General features: G+C 39.5%; 1 protein-coding gene across 4 annotated transcripts in view; it reads right to left on the bottom strand.

Moving 5' to 3' along the window:
* Nucleotides 1–19,966, bottom strand: part of UBR4 (ubiquitin protein ligase E3 component n-recognin 4) — a 120,754-nt gene that overhangs the window by 84,961 nt on the left and 15,827 nt on the right. For all 4 annotated transcript variants that reach the window (XM_079777440.1, XM_079777443.1, XM_079777442.1 and 1 more), the window contains exons 10-29: nt 19,433–19,492; nt 19,090–19,280; nt 15,861–15,960; nt 15,590–15,727; nt 15,009–15,126; nt 13,843–14,030; nt 12,734–12,893; nt 12,542–12,627; nt 10,666–10,835; nt 9,218–9,500; nt 8,464–8,599; nt 7,507–7,586; nt 6,900–7,028; nt 6,056–6,238; nt 5,782–5,904; nt 5,462–5,691; nt 3,932–4,053; nt 2,651–2,748; nt 1,155–1,312; nt 173–382 (exon numbers count right to left, since the gene is read on the bottom strand). In XM_079777440.1, coding sequence (XP_079633566.1) covers nt 173–382; nt 1,155–1,312; nt 2,651–2,748; nt 3,932–4,053; nt 5,462–5,691; nt 5,782–5,904; nt 6,056–6,238; nt 6,900–7,028; nt 7,507–7,586; nt 8,464–8,599; nt 9,218–9,500; nt 10,666–10,835; nt 12,542–12,627; nt 12,734–12,893; nt 13,843–14,030; nt 15,009–15,126; nt 15,590–15,727; nt 15,861–15,960; nt 19,090–19,280; nt 19,433–19,492 — 2,963 coding nt within the window. The remainder of the gene's footprint in view (nt 1–172; nt 383–1,154; nt 1,313–2,650; nt 2,749–3,931; nt 4,054–5,461; nt 5,692–5,781; nt 5,905–6,055; nt 6,239–6,899; nt 7,029–7,506; nt 7,587–8,463; nt 8,600–9,217; nt 9,501–10,665; nt 10,836–12,541; nt 12,628–12,733; nt 12,894–13,842; nt 14,031–15,008; nt 15,127–15,589; nt 15,728–15,860; nt 15,961–19,089; nt 19,281–19,432; nt 19,493–19,966) is intronic.

The raw sequence follows: 19,966 nt of genomic DNA, 5'->3' as shown, positions 1-19,966 counted from the left end.
TTCCAAATAACTTTCACGCCATGCCGACAACACAAAGTGCACACAAGTATAGAACTTTCTGTTCAAAAACACAATAAAAAGCTAATAATTAATGGCATAAAGGAGCCTGTATTGGTACATTTCACTGAGAGTAGCAGGTCACAGGAACCTGACTGATCTCAATCAGGCTCACCTATTGGGATCCGCATGATTGGCCAGAATGTTGTAACAACCAGTGATCAGCTTTTCATACACACGAGCCAAGAACTCATCAGACTCCGAGGGGCCCAGGATGCGTTCCAGGGAGTTGCTACTGATCTCAGCGACACTCTCAGTGCTCGATTCCAACAGAAGGGGAAGCAGGGTCCGAATTACCTGTGGCGGGTTCATCTCATCGGACCAACTTCAACAAAGAAAATGGAACCAAGTTAGTGAATTTACTTCTCCAAAACGCTGCGAGGAGGGACAGCAAAATAGGGCAATTCAGTCATTATTAAGGGGAAGGACTCTTAGTCCAGTTTTTTGCCCTTGATAGTTGTTTTTTACAGAGGTGCCATCATATCATTTCCTATTTTTTTCATTGTTATATCAGAAGCAAAACTTATTTCCATATGAAAAATTCATTTATTAAAACAACAAGATGTATTTTTTTTATATTTAGAAAAGAAAAATTAACTAAAACCTAATATAGTAACCCATCCCAGATACTTTTCTAGAACTGTCAGGAATCTGGATAACTTTTAAGGCAATGTGATATAGGACTTTACCCGGGCCTAAGTACAGGAAGACAAAATAGTCCCTCCATGGCCTTTCCTAATCCCCAATAGCTGTGTCTGCCTCCCACAATAATTCTGGAAAACATCTGATTTCAAATACATCACTATCACCTTAAAGTTTAAACCCAAAGCACCTCCAAATCACAGTATCATCTAAAGCCAGCATGCCTTTTCTGAAATACTATACAGAGAGGGGAGGAGGTACTCTGCTGACCTTCAGAACCAAGTTAAAAATCATTCTAGGTGAAAGCTCAGATTCTAATCCAACAGGCTTTCAGCTACAGAAACATGCATAAGTCATTATTATGCAGATTTTTAAAAAACAGCACCCGTGCCTTTTTTTAGCTGTGACAGAATACAGGTGTAGCAAGCACTTCAGGCTACATAGTAAGTACTCACACAATAAGATCCCCAGTCAACCTGACCAGAGAGAGGAGGGTGTGCTTCAGGGAAGCAGCCAAGGGTAGGCTTTGGCCACAAAGAGTTCCCAGATGAGCAGCCTGCACAGCACTGATGTAACTCTCTGAAGGGATGGTGTCATTGGCAAAGGCATTTCGCTGAATGGAGACAAAACAGACACGAATGGACAGGCCATCTACCTACCCAGGATAAAATTCTCACATGGAAAGAAAGAAACCAAGCTGACATAAATTAAGGCCCTGTTGAGGTTTACAGACAATGGCTCTCCTCAGTATACACTACTATGCATCCTGGGAAGGAAAGCTAGTAGAGTAGAGGGAGCAGGTACAAACTTTAGTTAGAAGTTAAAATTTAGTTAATAAAAAGTTAAAATACCAATCACTTTCAAAATAATTAGAATATACTACAGTTGGCCCTGATGAACTTGGAGGTTAGGGGCGCCGATTTCCCATGAGTCGAAAATCTGCATATAACTAGTCAGTCCTCCTCATACACAGGTTCCCAACCCTAGAATTGATCCTTGAAACAATGCCAAATTGAACTTACAGGTCAAAAATCCACCTATAAGTGGACCCACACATTTCAAGCCATTGTTGTTCAAGGGTCAACTGTATATTCACAACATGAAAACTATTGTCTCGAATACCTGAGAAGGATCTAGAGTTTGCAATGCATCTGGATCTCTATTACAAATATCTTCATTATCCTTGTACTATAGGCTCCAGGTAATGTAAACTGAAGCCACAATTACAAAGCCGGGATAATAAGATTATAATAGTTGGCTTTTCCAAAGAACTGTAATAATCTGTTAAGAGGTAATCTGAGTAGAGCAGGGGTCCTCAAACTTTTTAAACAGGGGGCCAGTTCACTGTCCCTCAGACCGTTGGGAGGGCCGGACTACAGTTTAAAAAAAACTATGAACAAATTCCTATGCACACTGCACATATCTTATTTTGAAGGAAAAAAACAAAACAGCAAAAACACCCGCATGTGGTCCGTGGGCCGTAGTTTGAGGACGCCTGGAGTAGAGAATACACAAAGTTCAAGTAAACTGATAGAAGATTAAACAGTCTTCTAAAAGCCTAGAGAACCTAAAAGCTACCCCATAAAATTATGACAAGAGGAGCATGTTTTTGACATAACCTAAAAAGGAAACAATTAACATTTACTGAGAATTCATGCTAGATCATGTGCAAGGCACTTCACATTTAATATTCTCAATTTCACATCTGTATTTAACAGATGAAAAAACTGAGGCTCATAGTAGCAGAGTACCTGTCCTGTAACACGATAACACACACTTCTTAGCAAAAGACCACATGGGTACCATATGGATAATTCAAGGCTTTGATTAGTGATTTAGCCACAGCAAATACTACTGGAGCATACAAAGATCCCTTGGAGGCTACTTTCAGCCTAAAGAACAAGAACAGAACACAGACGGGCTAATGCTTCCTGGAAAGACAGACACTCACCCAGGATCCGATGTTGGGAAATTCATTGGTGCTGATGTTGTTCCAGGACTCACACACACTCTGCACTGACGATGGCAAATTCTGAACCAGTGTTGGACCTGGTGGCCACAAAAAGGACAAGGAATCATCACTAGAGAAAAAGAATAGGGCACAGCATCTTAAAAGCCAGGCCCAAATGCAGAAAAGAACCATCACAGCTCAAGCTGTCAAAATAATTACTAAGATAGCTTAGATGGATAGTTCAATAGCAGTATTATGTCCAAGAACTATATAACTGCTTAACAATCTCAATTGTAAGGTTTTTATTTCCCACTATATTCACTTTCTAATCTTGTAAGTAAAGCAGAAAACTGGAAACAAGACGCAAAGTAAAGGCAGGTCATTAAAAGTTAGACTAAAATCACTATTAAACATCTGCTACACCTACAAATAAGTGTTGCTTTGATCCCTTTTACCCTTACGATAAATCTTAAGGGTAGAAATCATAAAGAACAGCATTCAAGGAAGTAGTAAAATTTAATTTCTAAAGTGAGAATATTTGAACATCCAAAGCATTTAAAGTTTGAAATTCAGGAAAATACAACTGGCTGGAAATTTTTTAAAAATATATTTTTATTGATTTCAGAGAGGAAGGAAAAGGAAGAGAGAGACAGAAACATCAATATGAGAGGGAATCATTGATCAGCTGCTTCCTGCACACCCCCGACTGGGGACCGAGTCTGCAACCCAGGCATGTGCCCTTGACTGGAATCGAACCTGGGAACTTTGAGTCCACAGGCCGATGCTCTATCCACTGAGCCAAACTGGCCAAGGCCAAATGGCTGGAAATTTTGAAGGGTAACTACTGTACTTAACTCCAGTTCTTTTGATTCCCCATCCTAAATTTCTACCAGATCTTTCCTAACTCAGGGAAGGTTTTCCCAAGCATGAAACAATAGTCTGCTCGTCTTCCTAATCTCTATAACTGAAAAAAAGAACAAAGATCTGTGCTCACAGAATAGCCTAATGCTTTAGAAACAACTTATCTTGGTTTGGATTCCAGCTCTACCACTTGCAAAGATATAGGATTAGGGGCAAATAACTTCTCTAAGCCTCAGTTTCCTTATGAGTAAAAGGGGATGATGCCAACACTTACTCACAGGGTTACTGTGAAGATCTAAACAGATAAACCTGTCAGTGTTTGATTCCAATAAATGGAAAATGCCAGCAGACAGGTCGAGAGGGAGAGAAGTGGCACTACTGGTCATAATAACAGTATTATGCAAAAGCACATTCACTTACCCAGAGTGTTTGCCTTGCACCTACTAGAGCCAATAGCTAGAACAGCAGCAAAGCCGTGCAATTTATCCTGGGAAGGTTTGTCAGTGGATCCTTCTTCATTAAAGTTCTGTAGCAAATAGGCTCTGAAGAGAAAATAGGGGATATGTAAAAGCCGAAGGAATCTACTCCCATTGTAGTTAGGAGAAACTAACCCTGGACCAACTGAAAAACCTTTACCCATTTCCTAATCTGTTAAATATGGTTGACAGCTCCTGCCCCTTTCTGGTCTCATAAGAATTCCAATGGGTAACTTTCCCAAAGAATATCCCATCCTCTCAAATGTTCCCAAAGCACAATCTAGTATAAATGAGTTCAGGAAATAGTGAATACTATATCGACCCCTCTCCCCCTGGCCTTGGAACACTGGCAACATATAAAGTCTCAGAGAAGTTTTAAAAACTGTTAAATATTATTTACCCAGCACTTCCCAAACTCACTTGCCCAGGAACATCAAGTAACAGTTCTGTTGACAAAGTATTGGCCTAATGGGCCAGATTAGAGACCGTAAGTTCTCAGAGGGCAGGGCCCCAGCTTTGCTATTGCTATACACCAGCACCTAGAAAACCACTTGGCACATAGCAAACACTTGTATTTATTATTCATGTTTACTTCATATTTTTTGTTCAAAAATTTGCCTCAAGCAATAGTCCTCTCTCCACTGGGAGGCATTCACATTAAAAAACATTAGTTAATTTTTACAAAAACACCAAGACCCTTTTAACATAAAAGCCCAATAGAATTGGTGCTGAATAGTGATATCCTAGGGGGACCAGAAAAAGAGGACAAGCTTAAAGCCCCTGTGAGCCCAGGGAGCACAGCTACAAGAGTGGTCACTCCTCAGCTCAGGTCTGTTACTGACACGTGGCAAGTCAGGCCCAGTTCTGCCAGCTCTTCCAACGTAAGAAAGGCCAGAAATTTTCATTTGTGAATAAACTCCCAATTTTTATACACGGAAAATGAATTCCAAAATATTCAGACAAAATGAAAAACACACAAATCTACATGGCATGTGATTTGCCGTGCTTATAGAAAGGGCTGGATTTTAATATACTCGAACTCATTAAAAATTTGTTTTTCTAACTACATACCATAAAATTTAAAGAGCATTTAAAGAGCTTTATCTTAGTGAATAACAGAAATGACCAGGCTTGGAAAAATTATATTATCTTTCTTTGTATCTTACAAATAAAATGCTAGAAAATATTTAAAGATTCATAAAAATTAAACTTTCTCTTGATTCTTACTGAACTATTCGAAAATTCCTTCATCAGACATCCCTTCATATTAGAGAAGAAGAAAGAAAAGAAAAAAAAATCTAAGTTGATAAAAACAAAACCAACAAAATTCTGAATCATTGGGGATCTGAAGAGTGAATAGTACTTAGAACTACAAAGTTCAATTTTAGGAATTTTCAAGCTCCTGAAGAAAGCAAACCACCCAAGGATCTAAACTCTCCCTTTCTGCCACCTCCCGGCAGGCAGCCCATCACACCTAGTGAATGATGCATAGGTATCAATGAGCTGTAGTGTAGCTGGGAGTAGGTTCTTGGTGATTTCAGATGACTTATGAGGATCAGTCTCAGCAGCCATCTTGGAAAAGTGCTCATCCAAGGAGACCTGGACCTTCGAGATAGCAGCATCAAGGGTGTAGATGGACTGCAGACTAGGAATTTCATGGAGCTGCAAGATGGTGGTACAGTCGATGCTACAGAATGATGAGATCTTTAAAAATAACAAGATATTAATTAGTTGTGGCAAAGGGCTGTGTGGCAAAAGCCAAATTCAGTCACTATGAATCCAAAACACACATACCTGTCGAGCAAAGTATTCCTCTACAATTTCAACGTCGTACTTCACGGAACTGCACTTAGTGGAAGCCAGTTCTAGGAGAGAACCAGCATGTTCAGCCTTCATTCCCTGTTTGGTAAGGTGATCCTATTTGGGCAGCAAGAAAAAAGTGTTCAGGAGATCAATATAGACAGAGTCTGAAGTTTTCATTACCCTTACATTTAAAAGTTCCCAACAGCACAGAGAATACTGACTTTGAATACCCCTTAGCAGCAAGCTCTGCATTCTACTGTGGTACCTTTATCCAATTGACATAGGAGCTGATCCGCAGGCGAGAAGACCACCGCAGAGTGTGTAAGATGTCACACTCACTCATCTCAGGTGAGTTCATGGCCAGCTGGTTCATGTAGGTCTTTGATGGTGGTAAAATTCCTAGGATCCTCCACAGTATCAAAAAGTAATATTGAAGGGCACAGGCCTCCTGGAAGAAGCAAAAAGAGCAGTCACCAAGGTAGCAGCACTGCCTCAAGATCTCCCTAATGGTAAGAACTGCTCCAAACGCAACTCTCACAGCAGAATAGTCCTCACTTTCAACTGAGATTTGGCTCTCAAGTCTTTCTAGAGAATATATCTAATAATAAAGCAGAAAATGTGAAAGCACACAAACAAATAATTTGCACCATATCCTGCACACTTCACAGGCCAAAAAAGCTGCTCTGAGACAACTTTGGCTCCCCAAACAATTTAACAAGTAACTAAAAGAAAGCAGGACATTCTCCTTGGCAGGCCCACAATCAGCTGGCCTTTTCTGTGGCCTGATTGCTGTTAAGGCTTTTAGAGAGAGAGAGACACAGTGCTGTGACCACAGAAAAAGTTCAAGTGTGAGGCTTTCGGTATCACCCATTATGCGCTCACAGGGTATGTAATACTTAGGTGGCCATTAACTCTCAAAGTCACAATTTTCCCAATGCTGACAAATGATAAAATTATCTCTAAGATGAATAACTACATAGAAATACTGAAGTATCAGTCAGTTTTGCAAATAGATATTCAGTAAACTGAAGGAAATTTCCGGTAGAACTGCTACCAATTATCAAACAAAGGCCAAACTTCATAACTAGCCCAGGCTTCCATGGTCTTACCAGAGCTGTAACATTCTTGTTTTCCTTTCTCCTGACCGTGTCAAGCTGGGAACCAGCTGCAAGCAGGGATGTCAGGGCAGTATAAAGCTCATCATAATTGACAAGCTTGGAGAAGAGAACATCACATGCCTAATACCAAGAAAGAAAGACAATCATTTCTTATTTTTGGAAATATTTTTTTCCTACTACTTACACTACCGTTTAACCTCATGAATGACAAAAGAGTTCATCTAATTCTGATTAATAATTTCTTGTTGCAGAAAGATTCCCACTCAGGGCCCTTATATGGGCCATTGTGAGCACACAGTGCAGGTTTTAGAATAAGGCAACTATGTTTATCCATTAAAATATTTGCATGTGAAAATGCTGAAAGTCTTTAGGAATAATGTGTCAGAGGTGTCAACCACTAGAAAGGACATCCCCTACAGCAAAACTGGAGCCCAGCCAATAAACCTCAAAATAGCATTGTCCTTTTAGAATAAGCTCAAACCTTAACACAGAACAAATTCCCTCATTACATACAGTCATTCCCTTTCCCCCTGACAAACTGATTTGGGTGGAAACCATCTGACCCGCATGTACAATGGGGTTTTAAAATTCCTGGTACCACAGAATCGAGTCGGTTCAAATCATCCTCTGAGGCTTCTGGGGACAGGACACAGTAGAATCTGGGCTGTGGCACAGCATCTGAAAAATAATATGCTTATTAAAAAAAGTATTTTATTCTCAACTCTGTTTAATAAGTGTAAAATGTAAAAACCAAGAAACACTTTGGAACAGGGTTTCCCAACCTTGGCACTACTGACATTTTGGGCCAAATAACTCCACTATGGGAGGCTGTTCTGCAGACTGTAGAATGTTTGGCACCATTATGGCTCCATCCACTGAATACCAGGAGCAGCCTCCCAGTTGTGACAACTAACTATGTCGGCAGACACTGTCCAATATCTCTTTTGGCAGTGGGACACAATCACCCCCAGATAAGAACCACTATTTAGGAGTTACCGAACATGCTCTATGATCAAGCTCATCAACGAAATTGTACCATTAGACTGACTACCTTAAAGTTAAATGCTATTTCCCCAATACCAAAGGGACTAATAAGAGATCCAAATGATAGTAAATTCATATGAACACTTGAACGTTTCCACAGGATACACTAAAAATCTCACAATCCTCATGGTAACATGCACACAAGAAGCACCTCGTCAAAAGAATGGGCAACTAGAAACACCACACAAAATGTCATAACTCCCATTATTTTCTGAATATTGACCCAAAAGGAAATTTAGCCTGTGAGTTAGAACCATATCCTAAGAGAAATTAAATTTAATCTAGAGTGGCAGACAAAAGGATTCTAATTCTTGTGTCTCAATGTGTTTTTTTGTTGTTGTCGTTTTAAAATAAATACTGGATATGTGAGCATCTATTTCTGAAAATGTTTTGAATCTACAGGTACTTGTCACCCAAGGGAGTAGACAAACTAATGAGCAAAGATCCTCAAGCAGTCTCCTGCCCATGAGAACCAATAAATCAGTTTCTTATCGACAGTCTTTTGTCTGACCTGATGAAAAATGCTTGGACCAGTTTTCTTCTACTTCTTTGAAACCATGATAGAGGGGGGTGGTCATCCGGCGGCTGTTGCTGTCTTGGGATCCACTTGCCCAACCAAAAGGAGGACTGAGCAGGTTATGCTGCACCTATTAAAACAAATACTCAAAGTAAGAAAGATGCATAGTCACCATCTGCTTCTCACTCCAGGCATGATGTAGACTGATGAATCAAAGTTTAAGGAATTCATAAACTAAAATAAAATCTTAAGATTTTTCTGTGACTTCTTTTGGGGAGCATCTTTTTGCTGGAGTAAAATGAAACATTTTAAGAAATGCTGAGTATAATAATCCTTAACTGGCCCTTCCATCCTCATTTTGGATCCCTACAAAAGAATTCACCAAACCATAAAATTTATTCCTTGATCATCATTCAACCACTAACAGATATTCAGTAAGGGCTGATGTTCAGGGTACTGTGCCAGACAAAGCAAGGTTAAGTCAAAGAAGGACACCTATGAACAGAGCCTATAATCCAATTTTAACAAACACATCAAATCAAGTCATCTACATTTATTGCTTCTCCTAAACATCAAGTGTGAGTGCACAAACACAGTCCTAGTGGTCTTCCTAAGGCTACTCAAATGCCTACCACAATGAACACCTTAAACCTAACCTGAGCAGGTCATTTTGGATTGTATCATGTAACTCAAGAAGAAAACACTCTACATAACAGCTAGTAAAGCAAAAAGAATATGTCCATCGTACCTGCTCAAACAGATACATAGGGGCTTTGGAGTACTGGTGAAGCAGATAATCGAAGATCAAAAGAAGGCGAGCCAGGATGAGAGGCACAGAACGCATCTGGGCATCCATGTTGGCACTCAGCTCCTGGATGATCTGCACAAAAAGGACCAATATGGCCCGCCGGCCTTTCTCAGTGAAGTTGTGGAAAATGAGAAGGAGCAGCTGCAGGTGTTCCACGTTCAAGTCTTCTGTCTCACTGGGCACCACCCCTTGCAAGGCATTCTGCTTCATTGTCAACAAAAACCTACCAGAGAAAAGGAGAATATGTCCATTGGGAAAAAATTAGAACATTCCCGAAGTGTTACAATGTTAAGTACTGGAAGAGTTAAACCCAGGCATTAAGATAGCAAATTGAGGAAGACAAAAAGCCACATGTAAAGAAAAAACTAAATCTTGGCTACAAAAGAGCCAGATGGATCCACAAGAACCCTTCAGCAATGTCCAGGGAGGCCACAGGAGTGTTAACACCAGCCCAGCCATTTGTGACAATGGCAAGAACTGCAAACTCCCAAAAGGTGGTGCTTTTTTTTTTTAATTAACAAATCTGGTCAGGTAAAAACAATTACTACTTTTCCCTATACTTTGATTCTAGGATTTAATTATTTTAGTTTATAGTACAGGTTAAATCAATGTATAATAATAGTCAAAAATAACTCAAACCTCTGCTATTCAGAACTTGTTGGAAGAGCTTTTATGCAAAAAAGAAATAAATGTAGCCAACTGTTTCTGCTGCCTTTGGCTATCAGAATAGAGATTTGTGTTTTAATAAGGGCTTCCCCCACACATTCCCCCCACCATCTCCTGGCCTTTTTGCAAGATTCCACCAGGAAAAATGCAGGGTCTTTGGCATTTGAGGGGCTTATGATTTATCCAATCCAACATTAGAATTTATTTGATCGTAGAATGGGGAAGAAAAAGCAAAGCCTTTTAGAAAAATAAACTGCTTTGAAGACTCCTAACCACATAAACAAAAATGCAAATATAGGTCCATCTAAAGAGGATTTAGACAATTAATCTGAGCTTCCCCCAAGTAAAAAAATTCTTTAAAAGTTGTCCAAAAAAGACTTCGAGTCGCTCTAAGTGGTTTCATGCTGAAAGCAATATAACCACAGACAGAGTTGGCTTCCCTGTTCCCTCTCAAAAAACCATGTCAGGATAAAATTGGCTATGTTCACGATTTAGGTTCTATCTCATCACTGCAACCAAATCCCTTCTGTGCCGAAGGAATTCTGTTTCCAGACCACAGTTTATGTACTTCTGTCTTTTAAACAGCACGTCTTCCCCCAACCCTCTCCCTCCACCTTCACACTTTCAACACTATCATCTGAGTACCACCTCAGAGGTACAGATTCACTACAAAGAAAAAGTAAATAACCTTCTCCACAGGGCTCCTCTTGGCATTTTCTTACCTGTCCCAAACTTTAAGGCATTCAGGGACATCAGGGTCACCTTGAGCGGCGGCTTTATGTTGCCAGATGAGCAGGAGGCGTGAAAGTACAGAGAGGCTTTGAGGGTGGATGTACAAGGGCCACGGGCCCTCAGAAAAAGGAGCAACTCCCAGCTGCTGCAATAGTGTGTTCTGACATGAAAGACACAAGAGACCATTAGGACCAGGACAGCGAATGAGGCCAAAAGGCTACTCATGCTCTCTAATGTTACTTTTTAACACTGAAAGGAGTAATTTAAATAAAAGAGGTGCCAAGATTCAGATTTAGAAGTGGTTTGAAAAGAGATCATTTCATTCAACAAATGACAAAAATATAAAGGAAACAATTACTAACCTAACCCCATTAACAATTATCATTAATTAGTGTCAGAAATGAGGTCCTGAAAAAGGAGAAATGCAGTGAGACAGCAGAATCAGGGAAATATTCTAAATGGATAGAACATGAAAAGTCAGTACTTTCCAAAGATAACTTGAACTGAAATAGCTAACATTTTTTTCTTTCATAATCAGTTACATGCTACAAATAACACTCAAAAGGGGAAGATATAACACCTTGTAGGTCTAACAACTTACATTAACAGTATTAGCAGGGAAACATGCCTGGAAGATGTCAAGGCATCTAGAATTAATCAGGGCTGTCTGCCTTCAGTTGAGGCATGTCTTTCAAATGAGCTTTACATTCAGCTCAGTTATCTAAGCTGCAACTTATCTTCTCAAACACACACAAACTGAGCAGGATGCAATGGAAAAGCAGACAAAAGCCTGCTTGCTCACTTGGCTTCAGAAAACACAAATCATGGTTACCTCAGGGCACAGGATAAACTTCTATGTCTGCCAAATTAAATTATATTCATATAAAACATTCTAGAGGACCTCATTCCTTGGAAATAATTATTCAAAACATTACAGATATCACAAATAGAGTAATTTGGCATTATCTGCTTAAGGCCACAAACTCCATAACCTATCAACTCTACTCCTAGTTATAGTCCCAGGAGAACAGGGGAGATGTACAAGAAAGACCATAGCAACACCTAGAATTTCAATTAAACCTGACACAGCCCAAAGGTCTGTCAGTGGGAGCAGATGGGAAATAAACTGATATAGTCACAAAGACAGTGGAATATTACATAGCAGTCAAAACACGAACTGCAAAAGTAGAGATGGATCTTGGTAGTTTATTGCTAAATAATATTAAGTGAAAAAAAGCCTAAAAAGATTCCATAGAGCACGATGTCATTTGCTATAAAAACTAAAAACAATAATTTTATCATTTAAGAACTATAAATGCAAAAATAAATACATATATGAAACTAATGAAATGAGAAATTAAAGATTTAGAAATCAGGACATCAGGTACTTCAGTAGGGAGAGAAAATTTTAAAATTTAGAAGTCCACAATCAAGAACCTAGATTTCATTTTGGTGGTGGGTTTGCAAGCAGGAGTGTATATGAGAGCATCTATCTCCTGTCATCTGATTCCTTTAAAACACACCTTCTAATTTGTATTTCTTAAGATTATTAATGACGAACATTTCCTGTTTGTTGGCCATTTATATTCTTTTAATAAACTGCCCTCTTGTTTATTTTGTCCACTTTTCTACTAGGATAGTCATTGGGAGTTACATAGTTGTTCCTTTTCTTTAAGTTCACTGATTGACTTTTTTTCCCCTAAAATGATCCTAACTGAAGCAGAGGGACATACTAGAATCCTTCTCAGAAACTCTTTCCAGTGTGGGGATTCCATGACAAACTGCATTCCTTAGCAACAGAAGAACTGCAGCCTGCCGAGAACTGATGGAGAGCTCTTGGCCTGACCAGTCAGAGTGCACACACACCTGCAGGTTAGGTGACTGGAGGTCAGAAGTCACCAGAGAGTGGTTGAAGTGATAGAGAGCAGCAGCGAACTCTTCATCTGATGAACCTTGGAGACAAATGGGAAAACCAATTTATTCAAGCAGCTACTTGATGCATCACACCACCCTGCCAACAGCCAAACTCCCCTAGAAAAAGATATCCTGTCTACTGACCCTTGAGTCCATCTTTGTCCACCTCCTTAATGATACTGGCCAGGGTGGCCATATGGTGTTCTGAAAGAGATACACTCAGATAGTTTCGGATAAAATTGTTCCGAGAGTTCAGCATGGAAGAGGTGATGAAGTTCAAAATGTTGGAAGCCAGACCTAAGAACTAGAAAGAACAACAACAAAAAGCTCCTATCAGATTCTGAAGCCCAGAGCCCCTACAAATCCTGAATACAAATAGAAGTAAAATATGCCCATGGGCCTCATGCTTATAATAAACACAATGAATGTAAAAATCAGATTCTAAATTCCTACATCAGGACTAAGTTTAATTATGATAGCCCTTCCCATGTAATTCTACCAATTACACAAAGCAGTATGCCAGTTTAGTATAACAGACTTCACAAAATATTGTATGAAGACAGGGATTTTCCAATTAGACTGACTCGCTTCTTTCTCTGCTACGATCTATATTTGTCCAGTTCTAGGGTATTATTGTTATATTCAATTCTGAGGCCTATATAATCATTATAGAATTCTTGGCTCTTTACCTGCTCTATAAAAATTAAATTGAATTATTGCATAAATGCTTTATTCCAGACCCTTGACTAGACTAAGCTGTATGAAAGCAAAGATTATATCTGACTTGTTTGCTGATACAGCTTCAGAATAGGGGCTGACACAGAGTACATCATCTATAAATACTGGTTGGAAAAAGTGTTAGCAAGCACTTACTATGTACCAGACCTATGCTGAGGGGTCTTCACAACACCCTTAAAGGCAGGTGCAATCACTCCCATATGATAAAACCAAAAGTGAGGCAAGGAGAAGTTCAGATTCTTGCCCAAATTCACAGAGCCAGTAAGTAAGAGACATATAATTGAAAATCACTTCTGTCTAACTCCAAAGACCGTGTTACTAACCCTCAATCACAGAAACACCACGAAGAGTATAAGTTATTTAATCAAGTATAATTGATACATTTAAGTCCTAAGATAAAATACCTTTAAATCTTACAATTACCCATCCTACAAAATGTTTTAGTTAAATTATCTGCTTTTCATGCCCTTTCTCCCCCTTTTCCCTTCCCCTAAATCTCAGAAATCCACTCTTACCAACTCAGGATCTTTGCGACTGGCCAAAATGTTGCCCTTCTCACCAGGGGCCTGCTTACTGGGGCTTTTAACTCTTGGAGAGCTCTCCAGAGGAGGGGGTGGAGGAGGAGGTGGAGGGGCCACTTTCTCCTTACTGGGGGAGATGGTCTCTTCAAACCATTGCCCCAAAATAGGCTCACTGTCATCATCTGAACAGAGAAAAAGAAAAACAACAAACATAATACATTTTTTTAAATTTAAAATGTTAGCATATCATTTAGATATTTTGTAAAAAAAAAAAGTAAGTCGAAAGGAACACAAGGATATCTTGATTGTGGTGGTAGTTACAAAATTGCATAAATTTGTCAAAACTCATCTATGTTTTTACACCTGGAACTAATATAATATTGTACATCAACTGTAATTGAAAATTTTAGAACATCTAAACGTATACATAAAATGGGAGCACTTTATGTAAATTATACCTCAATAAAACTGATTTTTTTTCCCCTTTGTTACCAACTGATTTTTTTTTTTTTTAATGGAGCCCAACAGAGGAAGAAAAACAATCTCACTTTATTTTACTGGTAACAAAGCAAATATTTTCAAGAGCAAATTTTTACTTGCCTATCAGTTGTAAACCCCAAGATAAGAATCGTACCTTTCGCAGTACTGCACATTGGTCCCTCAAACCTGATTATAAAGAATCTGAGATACTTATCTCTTTCAATCTTTCTCCAAACTGAGGCAGGAAGTAATGCTAGTTTTGCCTTGTAGTTCACAGCAACAGTCTCTCCCAAAGCTTCCCCAAGCCACACATCTATGACAACAGCCAAACCAAGCACCTCACAACCTTTTCAGTTCCAGTGGGAAAGCTCAGAGCAGAGTTCACAAAATGGGTTAACATGAAAAGAAATATGAACTGAGATGTATTCTGATTTTGGAGGAAAAGGAATGAAAAGCAATCTGGGCTTTACTGATAGTTTCTATCATTCAGTCTTCAACAGCTCAACTTACTCTTAAATAACATGTCACCATTGAGTACACATAAAGTGAAGATCCAGGCTAGGCAGCTGAAAGAAAATGGTAAACAGGAAACTAGAGGAACCACTGGGAAACTTCCTGCTGCACTCTGTAGCAGCTACAGTGTAGCTGATCTCCTGGGAGACAGAAAAGAGAGACTCTACCTTGGCTGCTGTCCTCCTCTGTGCTGCTGAAATCATCCTCGTAGTAGGTGTTTGAGTCAGTAGAGGCACTGGCATCGCTGCTCATGGAGCCCTTCCTCTGACGCTGCAGGACACATGCCTAGGCAAACAGTGAGGTTTGTGTAACTGAAGACACAAAATTGGAGCCATCCTACTTCATCCCATTCATCACTTGGAAAGTTTTTTCTGTGTCTTACTCTTCTTTCTAAACCCAAGGAGTAGCTCTCCTAATAGCCCCCTTCATGACTCTCTGCTTTACGCTACAAAAGCACTCCGAAACCAGAAATACAGTCAAGAATTGAAAAAGGAGTGTTTCCATAGTGCACTGCATGTTTTCGCTTCAGCATGCCAATTGTCACAAATCACCAAGTAGCCAAATGTGTCACAACGCTAATAGCTGATTCAAATGTTTAGAATAATTTAAGAATTCCTCTAATCTTTAAAACTATTACCACAAATTTGGCGTTTGCAAAGGTCACGGTAAGAATGTAGTCAGTCTTACTCATTTTGAGAAGGTTATACTATATAAGATCTTCCAATTACCAATGGCATGACCCACCCACCTTTCTGTAGGAAGTTGAGAGTAATGTCAACAGCAAGTTCGTCAGTGGAACAGAGTCAATCAGCCGTTGAATTCTCTGTATGGAGGTGCTCTGAGCCATAATGCTCAGGACCGCAGGAGGACCATCTGTCTCCCAGCCCTGAAGGTAAACATCAAAAGATAATTAATGTTATGAGTCATCAGGAAATAACAACCTGATCTGCTAGCTCCAGCTAGCTTACCCAGTAAATCCAGCCATCGATATACTGATTCCCTGAGTACAATCCACTCACCTTGTGCAGAGCCTCCACTTGCAGGTCTTGAAAGAGGGATGTTAACAGCTTGACAGCATGATTTGCCAGAATTACCGAGAGCACCCCAAATCCCTGATGCCTACACGAAGCAAAAGGAAAACACAAATCTTAAGATAACTCACAATAAATTACAACCGTAAAAACAGTGGATCTTGTCATTTTGGGGTCCTAGACCCCTTTCAGAATCTATGGACCTTTCCCCGCAGGCGTGCGTGCGCACACGCTCACGCGCGCGCACACACACACACACACACACACACACAATCTGCATGTAATTTCAGAAGTGCACAATCTCCCTGGAGGCCAACCACAGACTGCCTAAGGATCCACAGGCTTCAGGTTAAGAATTCCAGGACTGGAAGAAACTTCCAAACCCACGGAATTTTATTTAGTTATTTATTTTTTTTGAGAGAGAAAGAGAAACATTAATATTTAGTGTTCCACTTATATACATGCTCTGAGTGTGGACTAAACCTGCAACCTTGGCATATCAGGATGACACTGTAACGAACTGAGCTACCCAGCCACTGAGTCATGTGAAGATGCTGACATTTAAATGGTGTTTGAACTTTCTAAAAGTCATTCTTTTGAGAAGAAAGCATTAAAAATTACCAACTTCTATAAAACTTTTCTTTATGTCTGAGTGGCATGACAAAGTTTGCATATCCAATTTACAATGAGCTCGTGTAAATCAATAAGTAAAAAAACGACAAACACCAAAGAGGAAAAACTGAGGCAAAGGACATAGGCAGTTTACAAAAGAAACAAAAATGAGCAATAAACCACAATCACACTAGTAACCAAAGATATACAAACAAGAGCAATATAAGAACATCTTTCACTTCTGTTAGCAAACATGAGGACTAACGATAACCACCGTCAAAGTGGACCTGGGAGAATGAGAATATGCATACATAGAAGGTGGAAATGCAAACGAGAGAAACTTGCAAAACATAGCAAATGTTTAAGTGTGCCCTTTATCCTAACAATTACACTTGTAGGAATTTACTCCAAGGGAATCATTAAACAAGTTCACAAAGATTTGTGTTTTAGAAGTTTTAATAGAGTATTATTTATCAAAATAAGAAGCTTGAAACAACCTAAGTGTTTAACAAGATAATTAGTTAACTATGGTGTATTTATACAGTGGAATACCGTCAGCCATTAAAAACTTACATAGTTTGTTCACTGGAAAGACGTCAACAATATTTCATAACAGTGATCCTAATTTTGTAAAACATATGTATGTGTACAGAAAAATGTCTGATGTCTGGTAGAGTGTTTACCAATTTGGGTGATTTTTTTCCCCCTTTCTTATGGTTTATAGCTTATAAAATGTACATGCACTCTTTTTAAATCTCAAGAAACAACAGCCATTTAAAAAATGTAACTGCTACTTGTAAGAACATAGATATTTTTTTGGCATTTCCCTTTACAATACCAAGAGTGAAGATAGACTCACAATATAAATATATTTGTATTGATTTCAAAGAGTGAGGGAGAAGGAGAAAGAGACAAAAACATCAATGATGAAAATCATCGATCAGCTGCCTCCTGCACTCCCCCCTCAATCCCCTGCCGGGATTGAGCCAGCAACCTGAGCATGTTCCATGACAGGGAATCAAACCTTGACCTCCTGGTTCATAGGTCAACGCTCAACCACTGACCCACATAGGCTGGGTTCATGCCAAAAAATTTTGATGTCATATTTTCACACTCAACGTTCAAGCCATCAGCAAATCCCATAAGCTATACCTTCAAAACATATCCCAATATGGCCTCTTCTCTGCCTTAACCACCACCACCCTACTCCAAGTCCCCTTCCTCTCGCATTTGGAGTAATGCATAAGCTTCCTAACTCTTCTGCCTCCTCCTGTCTAACGACCCTACAGTCTATTTTCCATACAGAAGCTGGATTATCAAATCACTAATAAATCAGATCATATCACTCCCCTGTCGAAAACCTCTTACACCTACAGATTACACTTGGCCCTAGGTGACTTGGCCCCTAGCTACCTCTCTGACCTAATTCTCCACTAATCTCCCTCCTCAATTTCTCCACTCTAGCTATACTGAACTTGTTGAGCCTTAAAAATGCCAACGCATACTCTCACCTCAAAACCTGTACAATTCTATCCCAAATATTTGCAATGCTCACTGTGTCACCTGTCTTATGTTCTCTACACCTCACCTTTAGAGCTCTTTCCTGACCATTCTAACTAAAATAACAGCCCATCACTCTATTACCTTGCTCTGGCTTATTTTCTTCACAACACTCATATATAATAATCTATTATGAACTTAGTATATTTGTTCTCTGTCGTTCAGTTAGAAAATAAACTCTACCCTGGTCGGGTCTGCTCAATGGTTAGAGCATCAGCCTGTGGACCAAAGGGTCTCAAGTCCGATTGCTGGTCAAGGGCATATACCTGGGTTACAGGTTTGATCCCAGCTCCAGTCAGGGCATGTACAGGGGGCAATCAATCAACATGTCTCTCTCACATTGATGTTCTTCTCTCCCCCCGCCTTCCCCTTCTCTAAAAATCAATGGAAAAAAATATCCTTGGGTGAGGGTTAACAACAACAAAAACAAAAAGAAAGAAAATAAACTCCACAAAGGCAAGGACATTGCTTTGATTGTGCTACAGCCTCAAGGCCTGAATAGAACCTACCTAGTACATTGTTGGGACAGAATGAATAAATACAATCCAGAAATGCCTGGGCTTAGAAAACAAAACCTTGAACAGCACAGAAGCCATCTCTTTTTTCCTACCAAGCAGGGCTTAATGCCCAGATTTCTTCAAAACAGTAGCAAGTTTTTTAGGAAGCAAGCCAGAAGGACGTGACAAAATCCTCGCTTTATAGGTAAACATGCAAGTTGAGTCATCACCTTCAAATCAACCAGCTCCTTATACAAAAGCACTTTTTTCCTGATTTGAATCTCGAAAAAATCCTAAAATATATATTACATAGATATTTTCTCCTTACAGATGAGGAAACAAGATCAGAGAAAATGAGTCCACTGCCACCAAAATCATACAGCTATGACGTAGAGATAGTAGATTATGATCATTATTTTAGTTGTTAAATTCAACTGGGTATGAAGGCAAACTTTTCTACTGATGTGGAGATTAGAAGAGTTAAACTCACCCTAATCAACAGAAAATGTCAGGGAAATAAAATAAAACAAGGCAGGAGTGACACATACCCTTTTCCAGGCCCCAGTTTAGGAGAGCCCACGCCTTCTTTGGTACGAGAAAGGATGTCTCTGACTCGGAGTGCAGCCAGTGGGTCTTTCTCTTTCCCCTTATCAGCCAAAGCAGTAGGACTGAGGTTCAATATGAGGAAAAGGCTGTTTAACAAGCACCAGGCACCGAGCAACTGGAAGTTCTGATAGTGCTGTTGAAAAAGGTAATTTTAAATAAATAAACACTAATAAATAAGAAAAAGGCAGAAAAGAAAAATATGAACATTGATATCTTATAGGCTACAAGACAGGAACACATCTTAGACGCTACAAGAGTGGAATGTAGCAGAGATGTGCTTCTTACCTCACCACCAGCCCGGCGAGAATTGCAGATTGCTTGTCCAATCATGTCATAGATTTCAAGCTGTCCAATATCAAACATACACAAAAATTTGAGCAAGCTGACATATTTCATTATACATGCTAAATCCTACCCAAATTAATTCAGCTTCGAGAGTTAAATATCCTCAAGTCACTTTCCAATGATACAACTGCATCCCACCTTCCTTCATCTTCACATAGCATTGGCTCCCTCAGCTCACATGTCACCTCAGAGGTGTTCCTTCCACCCAATCTAAAGCAACACACCCAGGCCCAACACACCCAGATTGCTTTCTAACACATTTATTCATCCTATACATTATCATTATTGGAAATTATTTTGTGTATTTTATGTCTCCACTAAAAGTACACTGACACATAGTAAGCCCTCAGATATATATGCTGATTGGATGACTCATCTTTTAAGGGCCACCGCCATCACAACATGGCAGTGTTTTCTATAGGGTTAACCAATCTGCCAAATAAACAAACTGAATGCCTACCTCTTAAACCTAGA

The sequence above is a fragment of the Cnephaeus nilssonii genome, assembly GCF_951640355.1.
Source record: "Cnephaeus nilssonii genome assembly, chromosome: 7".
Lineage (NCBI taxonomy): Eukaryota > Metazoa > Chordata > Mammalia > Chiroptera > Vespertilionidae > Cnephaeus > Cnephaeus nilssonii.
This window is presented reverse-complemented; position numbering and strand designations above follow the sequence as displayed.